Source organism: Sorex araneus, chromosome 1 (assembly GCF_027595985.1).
Source record: "Sorex araneus isolate mSorAra2 chromosome 1, mSorAra2.pri, whole genome shotgun sequence".
Lineage (NCBI taxonomy): Eukaryota > Metazoa > Chordata > Mammalia > Eulipotyphla > Soricidae > Sorex > Sorex araneus.
In genome coordinates, this window is record NC_073302.1 from 239,819,831 (window position 1) to 239,840,419 (window position 20,589).

Sequence of the window (20,589 nt, forward strand, 5' to 3'; positions counted from 1 at the left end):
CTCATGTACTCAGGAATTACTCCTGGCAGTGCTCAGGGGACCGTATGGGATGCTGGAAATCGAACCCGGGTCAGCTGTGTGCAAGGCAAATGCCCTACATGCTGTGCTATCGCTCCATCCCCACAGGAAGATCTTTAAAGTTAGACCTGCTCCTGCCCCAGGTCTGCCCTTCCATCTTAGCTCTAGGAGACATGTGACTAAGACAGAGAGGAATCAAGTGAGAGAATAAAAATGGGATAGGAAGAGAGAAGAGGCAGAAGGGGAAATAGAAAGAAAACAAGTGAGCTGAGAGATGCTGGCTGCACTCTCTCTTCACTGGAGATGCTGAGGCCACTGAGAAAGATGGAGAAAGTCAATGAGGCCTCCCTTAGCGCACCCTTTCGAAGCATAGCTCACAGAACGAACCTGTGCCTAACTACAGCCACCAAATGGTTTAACAAGGATGGGTCAGCTGCCCAAGATAAACAACAAATGTGATGGCTAAAATGGCAAGGAATATACCTCACCTTGGATGACTCTGGCTATTGGCCTATATTCATGCTAACCCTTATCAAACATGCTCCAGTCATACGTCTCGGAAAGCCTCACACCAATATTTCTCAACCTTTCCCCCACTGTGACCCCCTTGCAGGCTGTATATCTTCTTCATGACTCCCCTGACATATTAGTTGCCGCTAGTCTTGTACCATGGCCTTTCAAATGTGACTGTTTTCCACCCATGGCCCTTCACACTGTCCTGGGGGCCCACAGATCACCATATGGCTCTCAGTTGAGGAACACTAACTTATGTCCCCCCAAATATGTCCTGTATGGAGGCTGAAACCCAGGCTCTATGAGTTAGGACCATACTCTGAACTGGCCAGAAAATGTTGAAAACTGGATTTATTAAGAGCCCTCTCTGGGGCTGGAGTGATAACATAGTGGGTAGGGTGTTTGCCTTGCACGCAGCCGACCTGGGTTCGAATCTCAGCATCCCATATGGTCCCCTGAGCACCACCAGGAGTAATTCCTGAGTGCAGAGCCAGGAGTAACCCCTGTGCATCACTGGGTGTGACTCAAAAAGAAAAAAAAAAACCAAAACAGAACAAAAAGAGCCCTCTCTCTGCATCAAATTCTAACATTGACCAACTCTTCTTTCTACCCTGGTTGATACTATTGCAACCTCAAGATGCAAACTGTACTGATTTTTGGATTGGAACTGAGCACTTCACACCATAAGGCTTTTCATGCTTAACTGGGAGAGAGGCCGTGTCTGCTCCTGACCACTCTGTTCTATTGAAAACACAAAGCCAAACAAAAACCCCAGGACTGTATTCACACTCTCTCCCCCTCCCCCCTCCACACACATACACTGCTCAACACCTTGGTTCTCAGTAGCAAGCCAGTAAGTATATCTGCAGTGTGTGGACTCTTCAGGATTGCCTACCTGGGACTGGGACTGCGGACAGGTGAGTGACTGAGATTTTTCCTCTCTTTACCCAGCCTTTCACTTTACCCAGCCTTCCTGCTGGCCTCTGAATATATTCCTGCTAAAGAGGCCACTCAGCAATGACTCACTGAGGCCAAACTGTGCAGTCTGGTGGCATTCTTTCTTCCTTAAGTGCTTGCTTCTGAAATGATACTGGTTCTTACAGTTCATGATTTCTTTGCATCAATGACTTTCCTTTGATTTTTCTGCAAGTCAAACCAGAATGATGGTCTCTCCCCTGCAATGGGAGAAATAAAGTTTGTGCAAGGAACACTGCCCTTTAGGCCAGAAGTGAGCCTACAGGGACCTGCCACTCAAATTTTTTTCCTCACAAAGTGAGCCTTCTTTTCTTTGTGGCACAGTAGAGTCTACCTACGGGGGCCCAGGAGAACCCAGGTGGGTCATTAGGCTCATATGTTCTGGTGAACATTCAGGGATAAGCTTACCTACCCCCAAAGAGTCCTTTTGAAAGGCTCACATGCCACCATTCCTCTTCATTCCCCAGCTGGAGCTGGGTCCAGGGTGATGACATGGAGGGATGATTGGAATATCTGCACGGCCCCCACTGAGGCTCTGCATGAGATACATGCTTCCCTAAATGGGGAATGAGTGGGAAATTCCTCCTTGGTGCCAAGATCCTGCTTTCACTCTCAGGGACTAAAAATAGAACTCACTAGTAACCAGCCAAACCCTGGTGATGAGATAATCCAGAAATCTCTCAGTTGAAGAAGGCTATTCCTCTCAAATGATTCTTTACATCCATGACAGGCCTAACCGGAAATGGACATGTGGCAAGCACTCACTCCAGCCCAACAAAGTTGCCACATCTCTTCAGTCTCAACATATTTGTATCCCTCACCAGTCTCCTGAGTGTGGTATGCAACATTCTTGAGTGGAATCCATAGGAAGTTTGGCCAGGATCCAGCTCCTGTAGGCCTAAAGTACAGTGCCGGACTGCAGGTCAGCGGCAGGGAAGCCCACATCCTTCCAAGGTGAAGCACTCATGACCTCCCAGGGAATGCCGCCTTTCATCTTTCCTGAAGTCTGGTAGAGTGTGAAACCTGCTAATCACTCTATGAACTTCAAGCCAAGTGGATGTGTGGCCATGTACCAAGCAAGCCTACCACATACTCTTTTCACCAAGTGTGCCCAAGGCTCAGTGGGAGTTATGTGGGTGCCCTTGTAAACTGAGAAGTGAAAACGCCTCTCCTGGTTGGCATTACCAAGCTATTCTATGCATGGGTACCAGCCATTCAAGCTTTCTCTTGAGAGTGAGGAAGCAAAAGAGCAACTATTTTTATTTATTTATTTTTATTTTTTATTAAAACCAAAGTTTGGGTAAATCTGATGTGATTTTAACTTAGCCAAAATTAGAAACGATGCAAAACAGACATCTTTACTGCTGCTGGCCTTTACTAGGTGCCGGGCAGATATGATAGATGGAATATTTCTGCCTTCAGAGGTCAAAATATCTCCTAGAGAATTAGTATTTAAAAAAGCAATTATAGAACAATGAACTTAACTTATTGGGGCAGGGGCAGTTTGGAAAGTTCCTGGGGGTGGGTGAATGAAGAAGTGACAGGAGAATTTTGGCAGAGCCTAGTCAGAGACAGGCTCATCATCTGCAGCCACTTCTGGAAACTTTGTCCTTAGGATCAGATGGGCCCTTCTCCTTTTACTGTCAAATTTCATCCACTGGTCTGACATCAGTTTCCACTGACTGACATCAATCATCATCGTGACATCATACGGATGACTAACATCATTATTCATCAGATTTGTTGGGATTCTCTCTTACTCACATTTTTGTGTGTGTGGGAAGACCCTTCTAAGCAGGCTCAGGGCAACCCCAGAGCCAGTTCTGGTGGTGTTTGGTACAAATTTCTTTTTAAAAAGATGGGGAGAGATATGTAAAATTAAAAACATATATTTAAGTCCCAAGACTTACTTCTTTTTTTTTTTTTTTTTTTGCTTTTTGGGTCATACCTGGCAATGCACTGGGGTCATTCCTGGCTCTGCATTCAGTAATTACTGCTGGCAATGCTCAGGGGACCATATGGGATGCTGGGAATCGAACCCAGGTTGGCCGCATGCAAGGCAAACGCCCTACCCGCTGTGCTATCACTCCAGTCCCAAGTCCCAAGACTTACAACTAATCTTTCCTAGCTTTGCAGCCTGAAATCAGGGTAAATTAGGAAAATCCCACCATGTGAACTGGACTACTCTCCTTACCCTCAAACCAAACCCTGCTTACAGAAGAGACTTACAGAAGAAGGGTGAAGTAATAAATTTATAGAATCTAAGTACTTTTTATTGTGAATTTTTAAAATTCAAAGTGACACACACATACAACAACATTCCAAAGAAATTTTCATCCCACCTCTGTTCCTTAAATTCTCTTAATTGACCCCAGAGAACTATGAGGTTGGGATAGGTTTTAATTCAATATGGTAGAACTTTGTCCTGACAAGGAAACATTCCCTTTTACATTTCATAATGAACCAGCCACAAGGTGATAACAGTAGAACATGTAAGTCTTCAGAGCTGGTTTCATACCACCTTTAGTGACTGCTGCATTCATTTCCAACAGTAAGATTGTGAATATTGGTCTGATTCATAATAAAGCTCCATGGAAAATTCCTTTGGGAGGTTAACTGACCTTCTGTTTTTCATTTCAGTTATTGTGGCTTGAAGGCAGTACCGATGCAAGGTTTTGACCTAATCAATGAGTATTATTTTCTCTCACACATAATTAACAGAAGCCACTGTATTCTGTATTTTTCTATCTGCTTTTCAACTCTGCAATGATAATTTATATTGTCTGGTCAAGGGCAAAGTATCATTCACATTTTATAATCTTAAATACATGTTAAAGTCTACTTACGTGAAAAATAAGCAAAGTCATCTCTTGTTTAAAAAGAACCAGAGTGACTATCCTTAAAGCATGTGTCTAAACTTTGCCCCTGAGCATACTGGCAAGAGTCACTGGTAACAAAGTCATCTAGCGTATCCAAGAAGCTTCAGGTGATAAGGGACAGACATCCCAAACCTGGGTTACTAGTGATTAATGAGAAAGAAGAGAGACTTATAGAGCCTAAGGAGAAGAATATGAATCCAAAGAAGCAATGCTGAGAAATTCTGGACTCAGCACAAAAAGAGAAATTAGCAAGTATCCCAGTTTTTAAAAAGATATTTATGAAAAAATATATATTTATGAATGTCATAAGAAGTTTGTTTTTTCTTTAAGAAGATTTTGGACAATTCTCTCTTTCTCTAACCCCCTTCCCAAATGTATTACTATTCTATTAACTACACTACCTGGATAAAACAGTGAAATGCTGTCTCCCAACCTCCAACTCAATCAAGAGGAGAGAGAAGAACAAACAAGATTAACATCTGAGATTATAATCAACAACAAATTCTAAAGGCAGAGGATGCCTACAGGGATGGTCAGTGCCTAAACCAGTAACGCGAGGCAAGCAGAGTTGATCTAGATCAAGAGATCAAGGGATAAGAGGGAGTCACTAACAAATAACTAGCATTCAAGGGGATCAGGCTAGAGGGTTTGGGGGACACCAGACACTGTGACTACTAAATGCCTAAATGACTGAACTAAAACACTTTCATGGACAATTCTAAGGAAGCTAAATTTTTCTGCTCTAAAAAGAAAGCTTGGCCACATGCAAAGCAAATGCCCTGCCTGTTATACTGTACTATCTCTCTGGCCCCATATGGCATGGCCAGGAGTGATCCCTGAGCACAGAGCCAGGAGTGATGCCTGAATACCAAGTTAGGAGTCAGCTCTGAGCACCGCTAGGTGTGCATGCCCCTGTCATCCCCAACTCTCTTCCCCCACTTCAATGTTCCTAAGATCCACCAACTCAAGAAGGTTTCTATATACACAGAACTCTTTCTGGTTTGATCCAAGGCCACAGAATCCATAAGAACTGGTTTTGAGATCCATTTGGGCATCCCAAAGTCTTTCTGGGTTGTACCTTTCCTTTCAAAATATATGGAGAGTTTTTCTGGAGATTGCTCTCCTCTCCAAACCCCACGACGAATCCATACTTATTAATTCATCTTTAGAATCCCGGATCAAATTATAGCTACTACAAATTCCCCCACATCTCCATGGGGGCGATTCCTGCTGTGTTCACTCTCATCTGTCATCAAACTGGCTCAAACTCTATTGCTGGGAGTTACATTCCTTTTTCTCCCCTGTGTGTTAAAATTCCACCCTATTATTCACATGTAATTTACGTGTCACTTTTCCCTATAAACTTCTCTTTTGATTCCAGCACTGATTTCTCATTGCACTAAATTCCAAAAATAAGTATGGTCAGTGCTGCATACCTTTCAGTTAATTATGCTCTAGTCTTGAATTGATGTTTAATATTCTTTATGCTTTTGCCATCTACCCATTTTCCATTTCTCTGGAAAAGATGAAAGTATAGCCAGAAAATAACTGGCAGGCTCGATAGGGCAGACCATGCCTTTTAAGAATTCAACATTCCACATAAAAACCAGGCACTAATTAAAGCAGTAGTAAAAATTGTCAAATATTTTTTTTTCAAAGTTTAATATACTGCACATTTAAAAAAAAGAACCACTTTGAGCAGGGGGGCGGGTTAGGAGGTGGTACACATCCACAGTGCTCAGGGCTTACTCCTGGCTCTGCACTCAAGGATCACTCCTGATGGGCTTGGGGACCATGTGGGATCGAACTCAGGTCAGATGCATGCAAGGCAAGTGCTTTGCCCACTGTACTATCTCTCTAACCCCTATTCAACACATTTTCTATTCACTTTATACTCTAAGTGAGATTTTACAGTTTCCCTTAGTAAAGAAATGCTAAAGAAGCAGTCTCAGATCTACATTTTTTGGTGCTATTTATGATGCTGATTAGTTAAAAATTACCTTTAATGGGCTCCACTCTTCTGAACATCTTTAGCAGCACTATGACAAGACTGTTTACAAAATTTTATTTCTCAAAAAGTTTTCCTTTTATTTGAAGATATAGTTCATGTATTTTTTTAAAGTTTGTTTAGCTGGACTAAAATAATTGGCAATGATTTTACCAACAATGTTATAAATTCTCTTCCAAATCATACCAATATTTTCTTGTTGAGTTGATGAACAGGCTGAAGGATTTTATGATGGGATTTAAAGCAGTATTGATGTCTAGAGTTGAAGATTGGAAAGAAGTCCCATAACACTGAGTTTACTGGGGGCTTAGGTAACTACACAATAAAATAAATGATCTGGCATATAATATAGACTATGAAGTTATCCCGGAAAGCAGGAAACTAAATAAAATAATGGCTCCTAAAACAAAAAAGAAATCCTAAATCCCCAAGATTATCACCTATCAATACATATTTCTAAAATCTCCAATTAGAAACTTAGCCCACAAAAGTCAAGAAATGTGGGTGTAAACACCATGAGAAAGTTGAGCAAGGCAGTGAAAGTTTTTTCTTCTAAGTTTTCATAAGTAAAAAGTAACCTGCTTTAACACTGAAATTCAAGGTTATAACATTCAAGAGTCACTCCAACATTACACTGAAGAGATGAAATTTATTCTTCTAAAATCTCTGACTCAATGATTGACATAGAGATAATGATTTTCAAGAACTGGATTTGAGACAAAGAGGGTGAATTCTCTTTAAAATAGATGATCTCTAAAAAAGGCCTTTTATATGATAACTTCTATTGTTGCACATGCAGCTAATACTTCCCTTTTAATATAACTATTTCTGCAAAGCTTCCCTCATACCTTTCCTGGACACTTTTCTTTAAAAAAAAAAGGCATAATGCCTTCACTGTTGAATTTTTCAGACAACGGAGTGTAAATGTTTTATATTTCTATTTGTTAAAAGTGCATAAACATGGGAATGAATATTTCATGGTAGTTAAAATAAAACCCATTAAAATAGTTATTTGTATCAGGGCAAAAATATTAAGTGACTTTTAAGACATAAGTTAGATTTTCCTAGATGGTGGGTAACCCTACTTCAGGTCAAAGTTCATAAACAGAATGGATAACTAGGATGTTCCCAAATGACCTCCCTGTAATGAGTTTTATATTAAGCTATATATTTTCCTTCACCTGGTCATCTACTATATCACAAGCTATGTATATAATTGATGGGTAGGGAGGGAGGCAATTTCATCCCCTTGCTAAATCCCATTTCATGCATTTTGAGAAATCCAAAAGTATGTGATAAAATATACCACAGACACAAGGTTTTTTGCCAACATATTTCCAGTTGTGAAATTAAAAGCATCTCCTAATCCTTCTGCAAAGTCACAGGCAAATGTCAAAAGCAAAGGAAGGCTTTGTCTTGGAATTGCCATACATTTCTGGCTCATGCTCTATTCTCAATTCCCTTCCTGGCTGTGAATTTTCTTCTGTAAAGATTTCAACACGCCCTCAGTTTCTCTGGCTCATTAAGTTCTCACCTCTATGTTATTCACAGATGCAAAGAAGCACAGGGAGAGAGCAGGGCTGGGCTAATTCTCTAATATTAAGACTCTTAATTACATGCACCAATACTGTTTCTATTCCGTGGTAAACTTTAAAAGTAGCGACTGGTAAACAGGAACAAGCTTAGCTCATCTAAATTCTCCACTAGGAATAGGTATTGCAGGTACATTAAAATGCATGAAGAATATTCCCCAGGATTTCTTGGCACTTTAGTTTTAAGATGTTTGAGCACCGCTCCACTCTGTCAGGGAAATGCAACAGTTCCATTCGAGACTGCAGGGATACAGAATTATGTAAGGCACTGCAGAGAACTGTCTGTGAGACCGTGGTTCTGTGAACACGCTGGAACCACGAAGGGTTGCCCCAGCTCTGCAACAAAGCGCGCGCGCGCACACGCTAGGGAAAGACAGAGGTGGCCGAGCTGGCTTTCTCTCTGCCCTTTGCCAGGGAGGAGGGGGAAGAAGAGAGAGGGGAAGGCAATGTACCGTCTTGTCCAGGCACTGAAGGCAGTAATAAGGCTTGCAGCAGCAGTGGCCCATCTCGGCAGGCTGGCTGGTAAGGGAACCTCCTTCATTCAATGTGTCAGCGGGTAATTCCTAAGGCGAGGTAGGTAATGGCTCACTCGAAAGGGGTGCGCCGCTGGGAGCTGTCACAACTTCCATGTGGTCCCCTCGGCCACCTGATTTCCCCTAAATAACTTCGGGAATCCAGGGAGGCGAGGAGGAGGAGCGGCGCCTGGAGGCGGGCGGCGTTGGGATCCTGCTGCGGGGCGGGAGGAGGGCGGGAGCCCAGGAGGGAGGGACCGGCGGAGGGAGGGTCCCTGCGCCCCTGGAACGCTCCGAGGGAGCAGCTCGGTAGTGGCTGAACTAGGAGCATTCGTGCCCTCTCCAAGAGAGCACCGCCCGCCAGCTCCTCCCGCAGCCGCTCCCGGCCCGCCCAGCTCGCAGATGCGCCTCTGGCGACGCAGACACGTCTGGGGACGGCGCTGCAAACACAAAAGAAGAGGCTGCACTCGCTGGGATTCTCCGGGGCCGTGGACCTGGAGCCAGCTGGGCTGCACTGGGCTCTGCTTCCAGCCCCACTTGCTGTTTTTCCGGAGTGAAAACAGTGATCAGTGATGCAAAAGGCTCTTCCCTCCTAGACCACCCCATCCGCCAAAGGGACCACAACTGCTCACTGTCAGATCTATGTATCATGAACCCTTTCCCTCTCCTGCTTTTATGCCATCTTTACAAGGGAAAGACGGTAGCGAAATCTCTAGCCCAGGCTAACAGAACCACTCAGGAGGTTCCGGTAATTAAAACTGAGGCAGATATATTTCCCTATGGCATATTAGCATAATAGCTTTGGGGGAGTAGGTCTTCATAACAGTGAAAAATCAAAAAACAGGGTAGGAAGATATAACACCCACCCCTCCCCAAAGATAAGAGTCACTGTCACTGTCATCCCGCTGCTCATTGATTTGTTTGAGCGGGCACCAGTAACGTCTCTCATTGTGAGACTTATTGTTACTATTTTTGGCATATCCAATATGCCACGGGCCGATACTCTTGGTAGTATCTCCGAGCTCTCCGAGAGGGGCAGAGGAATAGAACACCAGCTGACCGCATGAAAGGCAAATGCCCTACCACTGTGCTATAGCTCCAGCCCAAAGATAAGAGTGGTATTTTAAAATCTATTTAAGTTATCTTGAAAAGATGCAAATATTTAGACGATAAACTTTATGTTACCTCAAGTCTCCAAGGAATAATCTTAAAATCTGCAGAAACATGCAATGGTATTTTCTCCCACCGGATTTGCCTAAAACTTTAAGCAGGCTAGGGTTGTTATATTTTATAATTTTACTAATTTGATTGAGATTTTCCAGGTAGCTTTTGATTAACTAGCATAGGCTATTCAAATGACATTTGGTGTCAAATAAAAACAGACTGAAACGTTTGCCCTAAATTTGAAGGAATAAGTCAAATATTTCTTCAAGTCTGGCAGATTAATTAGCATAATCCATTAGGAAGGCAATTTGGTTTCCTATCAAAATTCAAATGCCCATTTTCTTATATTCCTTTATTAATACTTTTACTATAAATATGCAAGGATATACAGATGCCCACACATATTTGGGTATATGGATATCCCACTCAACACCATTTGTAACAGCATGAAAGTGGGAATATTCTAGATACCCAACACCTTCCCAGTGCATGGAATGTGCACAGACTATTAAGTGAGAAACTAAAGGTATAACAAAAGTAAAACCAGATACAATTGTCTATTCTATTTTATATGTCTAGAATAACACTTTTAGAAAAATACACAAAGTTTATAACAGAGTGGTTATCCCTTGGGGAATGGAAAGTTGGGTCCAGGGAGTGAATTTCCACTTTTCACCCTCTTGCCAGCACGCATTATCCTGATTAATTTAAAACAAAGTGCCCAGGAAGAAGACAGCAACCACTGCATGGAATGTGACGTCAGGATGTACAGAGACAATTCCCTCTTGCCAACATGGATTTGTCCTCATCAGGGAGCTTGGGCAGACTTCTCAGGAAGAGAAGCTTGCAGATCTCTGAGCCTATACATGGGCAGATGTTTTTCCTGAGACGTTTGAAAGCTTGGGATAAAAATGGTTCTCTGTTGCAAAAACATTTTTTTTCTTTTTTGGGTCACACCCAGCCATGCACAGGGTTTACTCTTGGCTTTGCACTCAGGAATTATTCCTGGGTGTGCTCAGGGGACCATATGGGATGTTGGGGATCGAACCTGGGTCGGCCGCATGCAAGGCAAACGCCCTACCCTTTTGCTATCACTTCAGCTCCATGCAAAAACATTTTTATAGTTTATTTTTGCCTTGATACTTCCATGCTTGCAGAATAGCCAAAAGGTGGAAGCATCCTGTGTCTATCACAAATGGATGGATAAACTACATGGGGGTGATCCATACAATGAAATATTTAATAAACAATCTGGAAACGTAAGGAAATTCTGACCCTTGCTCAGGGTTCATCAATATGGATGAGCTCTGAGGACATTTTGCCCTGTAACTAAACCAGGAATATAAAGACAAAAATGTAAAGGCTCCACTTATTTATTAGGTGCCTACAGTGGTCAAATTCATATAGATAAAAAGAAGAGTCCCTAGTGGTTGCCAGGGACAGGAATATGGGCACAGTGCATTGGTTGGTGGGTACAGAGTTTCAGTTTTAAAATGATAAAAAGAATTCTAGAGATTAGTTGTACAAAACCATGAGTCTACTTAACGTGACTAAACTGTACACTTAGATGGCTTAAAGTGTTATATTTTGTTATTCTTTTTTTGTTTGTTTTTGGGCCACACATGATGATACTGAAGGGTTACTTCTGGCTCTGCACTCAGAAACCGCTCCTGGCAGTGCTCGGGTGACCATATGGGGATCCAACCCAGGTCAGCTGCATGCAAGGCAAGCGCCCTGCCCACTATGCTATCTCTTTAGCCTTAAAGTATTATAGCTTAAGTAGTGTGGATTCCAGCATCATACCCGCAGATGCTTGCATTCCACTGGAGAAAGAGGCTTGGAACCATGGGAATCTACTAAAGGCAAAACAAGCTAAGGTCCTAGGTCCTGTCGTGGAAGGAGCCAGCGGGAATAGGGAAGCCCCAAGAAGCAAAATTTTCCCTGATAATGGAAGAATTTTTCTGAGCAGAGCTGTTCTGTGGCTTAGGAAACAGAGACTTCTAGATGAGAGCACAGTACGGGGGCATTACAGAGTGTTCCTGGGTTATGTGCAACAGTCCTGGTGCAACTGCCAACATTGTTGGGAGATGAGGGAGGGAGAGGACACAAAGAAAGAAGGGAGTCAGCTTCTTGTCTCATGCCTGCAAGGGCATGGGCCTGTGGTTGGCCCCAGCCTTCGACAATGCTGAGACCTCAGAGCAAATAACCAGATTTTGAGAAGCATGCCTTGTCAAGAGTTGTACATATTTACTTTTCTTTATATCTGAAAAGACTAAACATAGTCAAAACCAGATCAACACAAAGGGTCTCACACACCCATTTCCAGTTTCAAGTCTTCAAGATTGTGGCCCACTTCATTTATTCCTTAAAAAAAAATTCTACTTGTCCATCACTCAGATTCAGCAATCATCAAGATTTTGTCATCTTTGTTATGTTTGGGTCTAGAGTTTCCACTGTGAATTAGTGAGCGACAGTACTTCACAAGGAATGATAAACGATCACCTCTGTGTGTTGCTTATTATAATGTACTCTCATGGAAGCTTTACTCACTATAAATGTATAAATTAGTTCATGGTCACTTACATTTTGATAACTTAATAAGTATTATCAAATAAATGGTCTGCAACTAAAAAGATTTTGTCACTTTGTTCACTCTTCCTTGTTAAGGTCCTTTAAAGCAAAACCCCAGTTATATATATGCCTCAGTAAAAATTATGAATCTAGGGGTGAGAGCGATAGTACGGGGGTAGGGCAACTGTCTTACATGCAGCCAATCCAGGTTTGATCCCTGTATCCTATATGATTCCCCAAAAATAGCCAGGAGTAACCCCTGAGAATCACCAGGTTGTGGCGCTCTAAAAAAAGTGAAATAAAAATTATGATTTTTTTCAACCTAACCACACACCTCTGAAACACCGAACTAAACTGACAGTATTTCCATTGCATTTAACATCTAGTTCATGAAAATTACGCTACAACTGACGCTCTTGACTCAGGACCCCAGTGAGGCTGTCATCTAATACAGCCAGCCTCTTCCCTCCCTTTCTCCCCTAAGCCACTGACTTGTTCAGAAACTGGGTCAGCTAGTTTGGAGAATGTCCTACATTCTGAATCTGCCTCTGTTTCCTTTTAATGTCATTTCACTTGTGTTTACATCCTGGGAAGTGAAATTTAGCTCTTAGACTGGGTGAAATTCACGTTCTATTTATTTGAGCAACAATAGCTGGGAGTGGATGTTGCAGCATCATATTTCATGCCATCAGGAAGCACACCCTGTCTGGGTGCTCTATTTTTAGTGAAGCTATCCTGGCCTAGTCCGATCATCTCAGCCCCTTCAGGACACAGCTCCTCATCAGTCTTTTGTGTAATTATTTTTTCGGTTAATGATTATTCTCTGGATCAGTTATTTCATTGGAAATCATAACTTGATGCTCTGTCTTGATCATCCTTTTGCATTTATTAGCTGTCATTTCTATCAAGAGTTATCTTGGGGAATCACTTAGGCTCATTCCCATTATTTACAATATACATTAAAGAACAAGGTAAGTGCTTAAACCTTTCCTTTTTAGTACCACTTTTCTATAATGTTAAAAAAGATTCAATCACATTGGCAATTCATAAGGATTATGCCTCATTGCCAGAACTGTGATATTATGAAAGAAGTCTGAGCAGGTGTGAGAGGGCAAATGCTGTCCTAAGAATTTCTTTTTCATGGGGGCCTCAGACAGCTGATTCACAGTAACAGAACCCGAGGGTGGGGGTGAGGGAAATGGGGGAGGGGACTCGAAGGTACCAATTTTAGGAGATAAACCAGTCCTGGAAGATTTCACCAAACACTGTCTGTTGGCTACAGTTAACCATACACTATTGCTTATTTAAAAGTTGCTAAGAGAGTAGACTTCAAACAATCTCATCTCTCTCTCCTCTCTCTCCTCCTCTCTCTCTCTCTCTCTCTCTCTCTCTCTCTCTCTCTCTCACACACACACACACAGACCGTGATATGATGAATTTAAGACAAGTCCTGGATGTTATCATTATTTAAAAAATCATTTCTCAGGATATACATATACTGAATCATTATGTTGTACTCTTACTTTTACAATGTGTGTATCAATTATATCACCATAAAACTGGGGGAAAAAAGAGAGAGTGACCCAGACAGTGACCCAGAGGTTAAGTTTTAACTACCAATCCCTTTCACTAGTCAAACAGCCTTGGAAGGCTGGGCCCTCTTTGGTAAGGGAAGGCCTCTTTTCCCAGGAAGAGGATTTCATATTTACATATTGTCATGATTTATCTATAAATTATGTGGCTCACTCATCAAGACACCAATCACTACTTGTGATGGACTCTAGAGAGATCCAGAAACCCTCATGGACAGTCTCAAGGTTCTGACCATGTACATGGGAGGGAAACAGTCAAAACAGATACCACCAAGTGTAAAAGCTCATAGGAAAACTGGAAATCATGATTAAAATGTGTTGTCTTTTTAAAAATAAATTCTTTTGTGTTTTGCAATGGTTCCCAATGAACTGGTCTATCTATAGAGGTTGTGTTTCCCTTTTACCAGTATTTTTTAAGCACCCACCTCATAACATGTTTTTATATGAATCCATACAATATGGTTTCACCACTTACCTTATTAATTACTTTATTTGTTTAAAAAATTTAGCAATTAAAAAAATTCTGGGTCACACCTACTGATACTCAGGGGTTACTCCTGACACTGCACTCAAGAATTACTAATGGCAGTGCTTAGGGGACCATATATGATGCCAAGGATCAAACCCAGGTCACCTGCATACAAGGTAAGTGCCCTACCCACTGGAATACCTATCTGATCCCCTATTTTCCATTTTATACTCAATTATTTTTCAATTCTGGCTAATGGGAGCCTCCATTTTGTTCATCAGTGCATCCTTATGATACAATTAATTATTCTGTCTTCATTGTAATCTCACAGAATGGTAGACTCATCCTGGACGTTTCCATATATAATTCTGGCACCAGCCACCAGGAATGTCTAGTTGGAAATGATAATTAGCCCCCCAAAATAATCCTTTTACCGACAAAAGTTTTTTGAAGGAGTCACTGAAGAAGACAACATAGGGCCTTGGGAAGGAAATAGCTTCCTTTAGTGCCTTTAGATGACAAAAGCCACTATTTTATTTAAAAACTCACTTGAAGGGGGATAAACTGGCCTATATGACATGGTGGTTAACCAAGTATTAGGTAATTTGAGTACATTTTTGTAGCAAGGGACAGGGAGATGGCTCAAGTAAGTGATAGAATGCAGGTTTTGCACCACATGGTTCCCTGAGCACTGAGTCAAGTGTGACTCAAACACACACACATACACACACACAAAACAAAAACAAAGAAAGAAAGAAAAGAAAGAAGTATTTTACACATATTCCCCTCATGTTTGAATATCTGAAAGAAGCTTTTATCAGGTAGGAAGAAGGGTAGGGGGTACCCGACAAATCAAATTTGGAACAAAAGAAGTTGTGGCCTCACAGGCTAATGCCATCTGGGACACTTAGATTCATTTAGATTCTTGATATTTCTAAAAGTTAGAGAGAGTTTTTATTCCCGGCATGATATCTTGCTTGGCAAAAGGAAGGGGCATTTAGAAAAATAATGTGAAACTCAATTTGTATAACTATTCAGAGAAAATCTTATAAAGATAATGTTTTGGAGCAATAACTAATAATGAAGACTGACTGTCAACAGATGCCAAGCATTGTACTTACGACTTGCATGGATATGTCACATATTATGTTATTTCACAAAACAGAGTGAAATAACCCTAGTGCACTCTACAGCCAAGAGAACCCAGAATTGCACAGTAGAGGAGGTACACATAAACTAGGAAATGACAGAGGGTCCTGAACTCATCTGGAGGGCGGCGTATACTCTCAGCCATTGTAATTTCCTTTCAGCTCTTGCACTTTTTTTTTTATCTGCCAGTCATCCAAACCTGTAAGCTGATGTTACAACCTGAGTAAGGGGTCTGAGCATCTGAAAAGGTAGAAGGAGATCTAAACAGATGTGTGGAATCATGGCATGCCTCAGAGTTTGGGATAAGAACTGCTACTTCAGTGTGTTTTGTGAGGTGATTTTTTTTCTAACACATGTTTCTAAGAAATGGTTTGTATGACTTTAAACGGACACAGCAGAAACCATGTGCCTAAGTCAATGTTAAAATGTTTAATTTTATTGTTTAATTTTTCCCCCTTTATCTTAAGCTTGGAAATCCTTACCCGTTCCTCACTCAGGCTGGACTCCAAGTGTCTCCCCACCTCCTGGTGAAAACCCCCTTCTGCCTCGCTCTCCTAGGTGGAGGGAGATGTTTTTTTCTCTGCAATTCTCTGTCATTCTGTAGGCTAGCTCTAAATAAAGGTGGGCTCCTTTTGTGCAATAATGAATGATTCGTATAAGTCTTCCTCCCAGGATAATATTCCTTTGCTCTGCCTCATGCAGCCATGTACTGGCAGCACCGTTTCTCTATCTTAGCAATAGGAGGTGCCAAGGGAAAGTTCCTAAAGGGCATAAGAGGGGCTGCATCAGCACCTGATTGTGGCTTTTGGGAGTCTTGTGTAGTCTGTGAGGGATAGGGCTACACGGTAGAAGGCTGGCAAGATAAAAATCATGTTTAACAAAAACTGAGTGCTGAAAGAAGCTACAGTGATATGTATGATACACTTTCAGGAACAACATCACAAACCAGTGCACAGAAGGAAAATGAGACAGAGAGAGAGAAAGCAAGAGAGAAAGAGAGAGAGAGAGAAAGAGAGAGAGAAGAAAGTGCCTGCCATAGAAGCAGGCAGAAAGGGTGGATGGGAGGGAAACTGGGGACATTGGTAGCAGGAAATGTGCACTGGTGAAGGGATGGGTGTTGGAATGAACATTGTATAACTGAAACTCAATCATGAACAATTTTGTAACTACATATTGCACTGTGATTAAATTAAAAATTTTTAAAAATTATGTCTGTGTATAATTATTTCTTTCATAGGAAAGCCATGAAAAGGAACCATGAAAGAGCCCCTCACAGATTGCCAAGGCAACCATCTGTTTATTTTTGGTTTTACTGTTCATGCTCTTCCTTTTTCCATGCATCAGAAATATGAGCTGGAGCGCTTGCATTGGGTTTGAGCTAAGGGGATCACAAGAAAAATATGTGTGGCTATTACAAGCACAATTCATCTAGGGATTTTAATGAGGTGAGAAAGGAAAAACACAGAACAGAAATCTTGATACTGAAAGTGATTGGTGGCTAGAATGATCTGCATACAGACCACAGATGCTCTGAAACACCTTTGATATAAAAGCCAGAATTCAGAATACTAAAATTGCAGAGAGAAACAAATGGCATATGTACCAACTGTTAGTTTTGGACGTACCTTTATTATTATTATTATTATTTTTAACTCAGTGACTAGGATAATTTCAAGGAGCATCCTGCTTAACTTCTACAGTGTATTTAGATGAGTTGTCTATTCTCATGATAAGGGAAGTTCAAAATGATCTCCACTAGTAGGATTAATAGGTTGAACAAGATTGGATAATGGATGGAATTAAATCCAGAGATGGGAAGCAGCTGGCAAAGCTCCAAAGTGCATTTGTCTCTTTGATGTGTATTAGACGAGAAGGCTGATCACAGTGGACCATACGCTGAATATCAATCAGCAACATGACTACTTTGTTAAAGAAAGTTTGGAAGGGTTTGGACACTGGAAAGTTGTTTATGACCAATCTAGGTGTCATGCTAGGGACCTAATCGTCCTTACTATACTATGATGAAGTAGTTGCCTCCCTCTCAAATACATGGCATCACTGTAAGAACAAAAAAAAAGTTCTTAGAGATTTTGCAGAGATCTTAGATCAAAGATCTAAAAACTTTGGTAAACTAGTTCCCAACCACTCAACAAGGTGAAGGTTTTTGCAGAAACCTCAACTCCTAACTTGTTCTGATACTCATCAGATACCATTAAACAGGCGTCTGCTCTGTGTTTCTACTAAGGTCATCAGCACAACAGCTGCCTGTAATGAGAGGACTGTCTCTTGTCACTTAGTTTAGTGTGAGGTGCAGGTTAAGTGCCGGTAAACGCCGAGTAAAGAGAGCATGGACTTATCCTGCTAAAGGTGAAATCCTTCTGGAAACTGAGAACCTGCAAAGACACAGAATTTTCAGAGGTGACTGTTTTCCTAAGATGCAGGGCTGCTTAGCTCTGTCCTCCAAAACACACACACAGAGCAGTAAACCAAGTAAACCATGATTACTTGAATATGATCAAGCAAAAACAGATGAACTACTCTGGTCTTCCGAGGAAGATGTAAAGAATGTTTTCCATGGTGCCCTTGCTGAAGCAGAGGGCAAGAAAGCAGACCCTCACAACCATGTCACCCTTTCCTCCTCTATTTCTTTTTATTCCCCACTGATAAGACCCTGGCCCCAGACCTATCACGAAACCACATTGTTAGCATAGCACTCACTGTAGATTGCCCCATGGCCACATTCCAATAATTCCCAATAGCTTTTATTCTTCACCACCCGGGCTGAGTTTGAATATGCTACCCCTTCAGGGCAGGCGATGGTAGGTGTTTCAAAACTAGTGAGTCCCTCTAATGTTAAGTCTACATCACAGCAAGGGGAGCCAGTGCTCTTTGAACATAAGAGAATGAACTAAAATCTTACAACCCCGCAGCACATCCTACTTTAAAAATAGACGAAGAGGACCTGAGAGATAGTAATGTAGATGGGGCACTTGCCTTGCATACAGCTGCAGCTGACCTAGTTTGATTCTCAGCACCACTTATTTTTCTCCAAGTCCAGCCAAGAGTTACCCCTGAGTGTAAGCACTGAGTACTATTGGATGTGGCCCAAAGCCCAAGATGAAGAGAGAACAATGGGTCAGGGGACTAGCTCAGTGCTGGGAACACCTGCCTGGCAATCATAAGCACACAAATTTGCTCCCCAAAGCCATCACATGTATTGAGTATGATCCTGGCAGCATTACTGTTTGTGCCTCATGGTTCTGTGGTCTGTAATCCCTGACAACACAAGTGATTTCCAGTGATAACCACAGCCAGGTGAGTGAGTGAGTGAGTGAGTGAGTGAGTGAGTGAGTGAGTGAGTGAGTGAGTGAGTGAGTGTATGTGTGTATTCCAACTAGAGGATGTGATCTCCACCGAGCAGGTGGGCAAACATCATAGCTAAAACCAGTATGTGAGTACCAGGGCCAGCAAGTATAATCCTGGCAAGCATATGTGAGCACCATAGCACACCATAGTGAGTCCTATCAGAATGTGCCTGAGTGCCACAACTCAAGAGGGTAACCCCAGTGAGCACCACAACCACAACTAAGTGTGCAAGCTCCACTACCAGGTGTGTGGATTATGCGACCAAAATAATGGAGGGAAAAGAAGAGGGAAAATGAATTAAGTGATGAAAGAAATTTCATTTAAAAAATTGCTCAAGAATGGAAGCTAAGCAGCTCTTACACTTTCATTGTAAGTATCCGGGTCTGGGCCTCCATTAGCCTTCACCTACCACAATGATGATTCTATAGGGTCCAACCCCTGCCTCAACCACCAGTCTAGTCTCAATAGATTAACTAGAAGAGATTCTAGAAACAAATGTCCAGGAACTGGGGTGGGTAGAGTGTTTGCCTTGCATGTGTTACACCTGGGTTCCATCTACAGCATCCCACATTGTCATAAGCACTGCCAGCAGTGATCCCTGAGCACAGAGCCAGGAGTAAGCCCTAAGAACCTTCAAGTGTGCCCCATCCTACCAATAAAAAGTTTAAGTTTGTCTCTCCTTTGACCCTAGTCTTCTGTGGCTTCTCTTACTCAGAACGAAAACCAAAGTTTTTCAGTGGTCCTCACCAATTGGCTTTCTCTGCTGTACCTTATCTAGTCCTCTTCCTATCACTTACCACACCCTGTCATTCTGGCTTCTTTACTATCGAATATTTTCCCACCTCAGGCATTTTATCTTCACTGAAGCTTGTGCCTGGAGTTCTATTATCCTGGATATACGACATTGCCCAAATTACTGTTACCTTATCAGTCAGCCCTGCTGTAACTACCCAATGTGAACTCATAGTAGGTCCCTATTATAAATCTTCCTCTCTAAAGAACTTAACTTCCTTATTTATTTTCCTCCTTTCACTAGAATCCACTTGCAGTTAATTGAGATTTTTGACTATTCCTTTAAAATTTTATTTCATTTTTATAAAGTTGTTCTCAATGATTGCACTCAATATTCCAACACCAATCCCACCACCATTACACCTTCCCACCACTATTATTTACCATTTTCCCAACTACCTCCCAAGCCTGCCCCAATAGCAGGCCTTAAATAATTTATTTTTTTATTGCTTATTATGATTAATTCGCTAAAACTTATCTAAAAGATTTCCTTAAAAGACAATGTGTGAAGACTGTTCTATCTGACCCTGGAACAATTACTGATTACTAACACACTGTTACAGGTTAAGCCGTATATGTTGTTTTCTTAATCGAGATTGATTGCCTTCTAACTTTACATTTTGGCCAGTGTGGTATGCTACTTCTGGTATATCAGAGGAACAGAGTTTGAGATGTTGCTCCAGGAATTCTAAAATTTTGGTGGACTGATACAGCTGGAGTTAAATTTTTTAATGGATGGAGACTTTGGGGTCTGGAAGCATCTCTGCAGTTTGTTGACCTCTTTTGAGATTTATTTATGAGTCTCTGGATCATGGCTGGTTAATGAGCTTATATGGCACCAGAGGCAGTTCGTGGGCATGACTGCCAGGCTCCTGGAAAAAACAATAGGATGGGCGAAGGTAGCCCATTCCTGCTTCAGAGAGCCTAGAGATTTTAGTCACAAAACCCGCATACCTGAGTGTTCCAATAGATTCATTCCTGGATGAGGC

At 41.8% G+C, this 20,589-nt stretch overlaps 1 protein-coding gene across 4 annotated transcripts in view; it reads right to left on the reverse strand.

Annotated features, from left to right (window-relative positions):
• The window catches only part of MTUS2 (microtubule associated scaffold protein 2), a 645,452-nt gene that overhangs the window by 56,433 nt on the left and 568,430 nt on the right, over nt 1-20,589 (reverse strand). Inside the window, exon 1 of one of the 4 annotated variants that reach the window (XM_004604551.2) lies at nt 8,438-8,851. The exons of the other annotated variants lie outside the window; for them this stretch is intronic. Coding sequence (XP_004604608.2) covers nt 8,438-8,491 — 54 coding nt within the window. The 5' untranslated portion in view covers nt 8,492-8,851. Of the gene's footprint in view, nt 1-8,437; nt 8,852-20,589 lie in introns of those variants that run through there. 4 annotated transcript variants of the gene reach the window in all.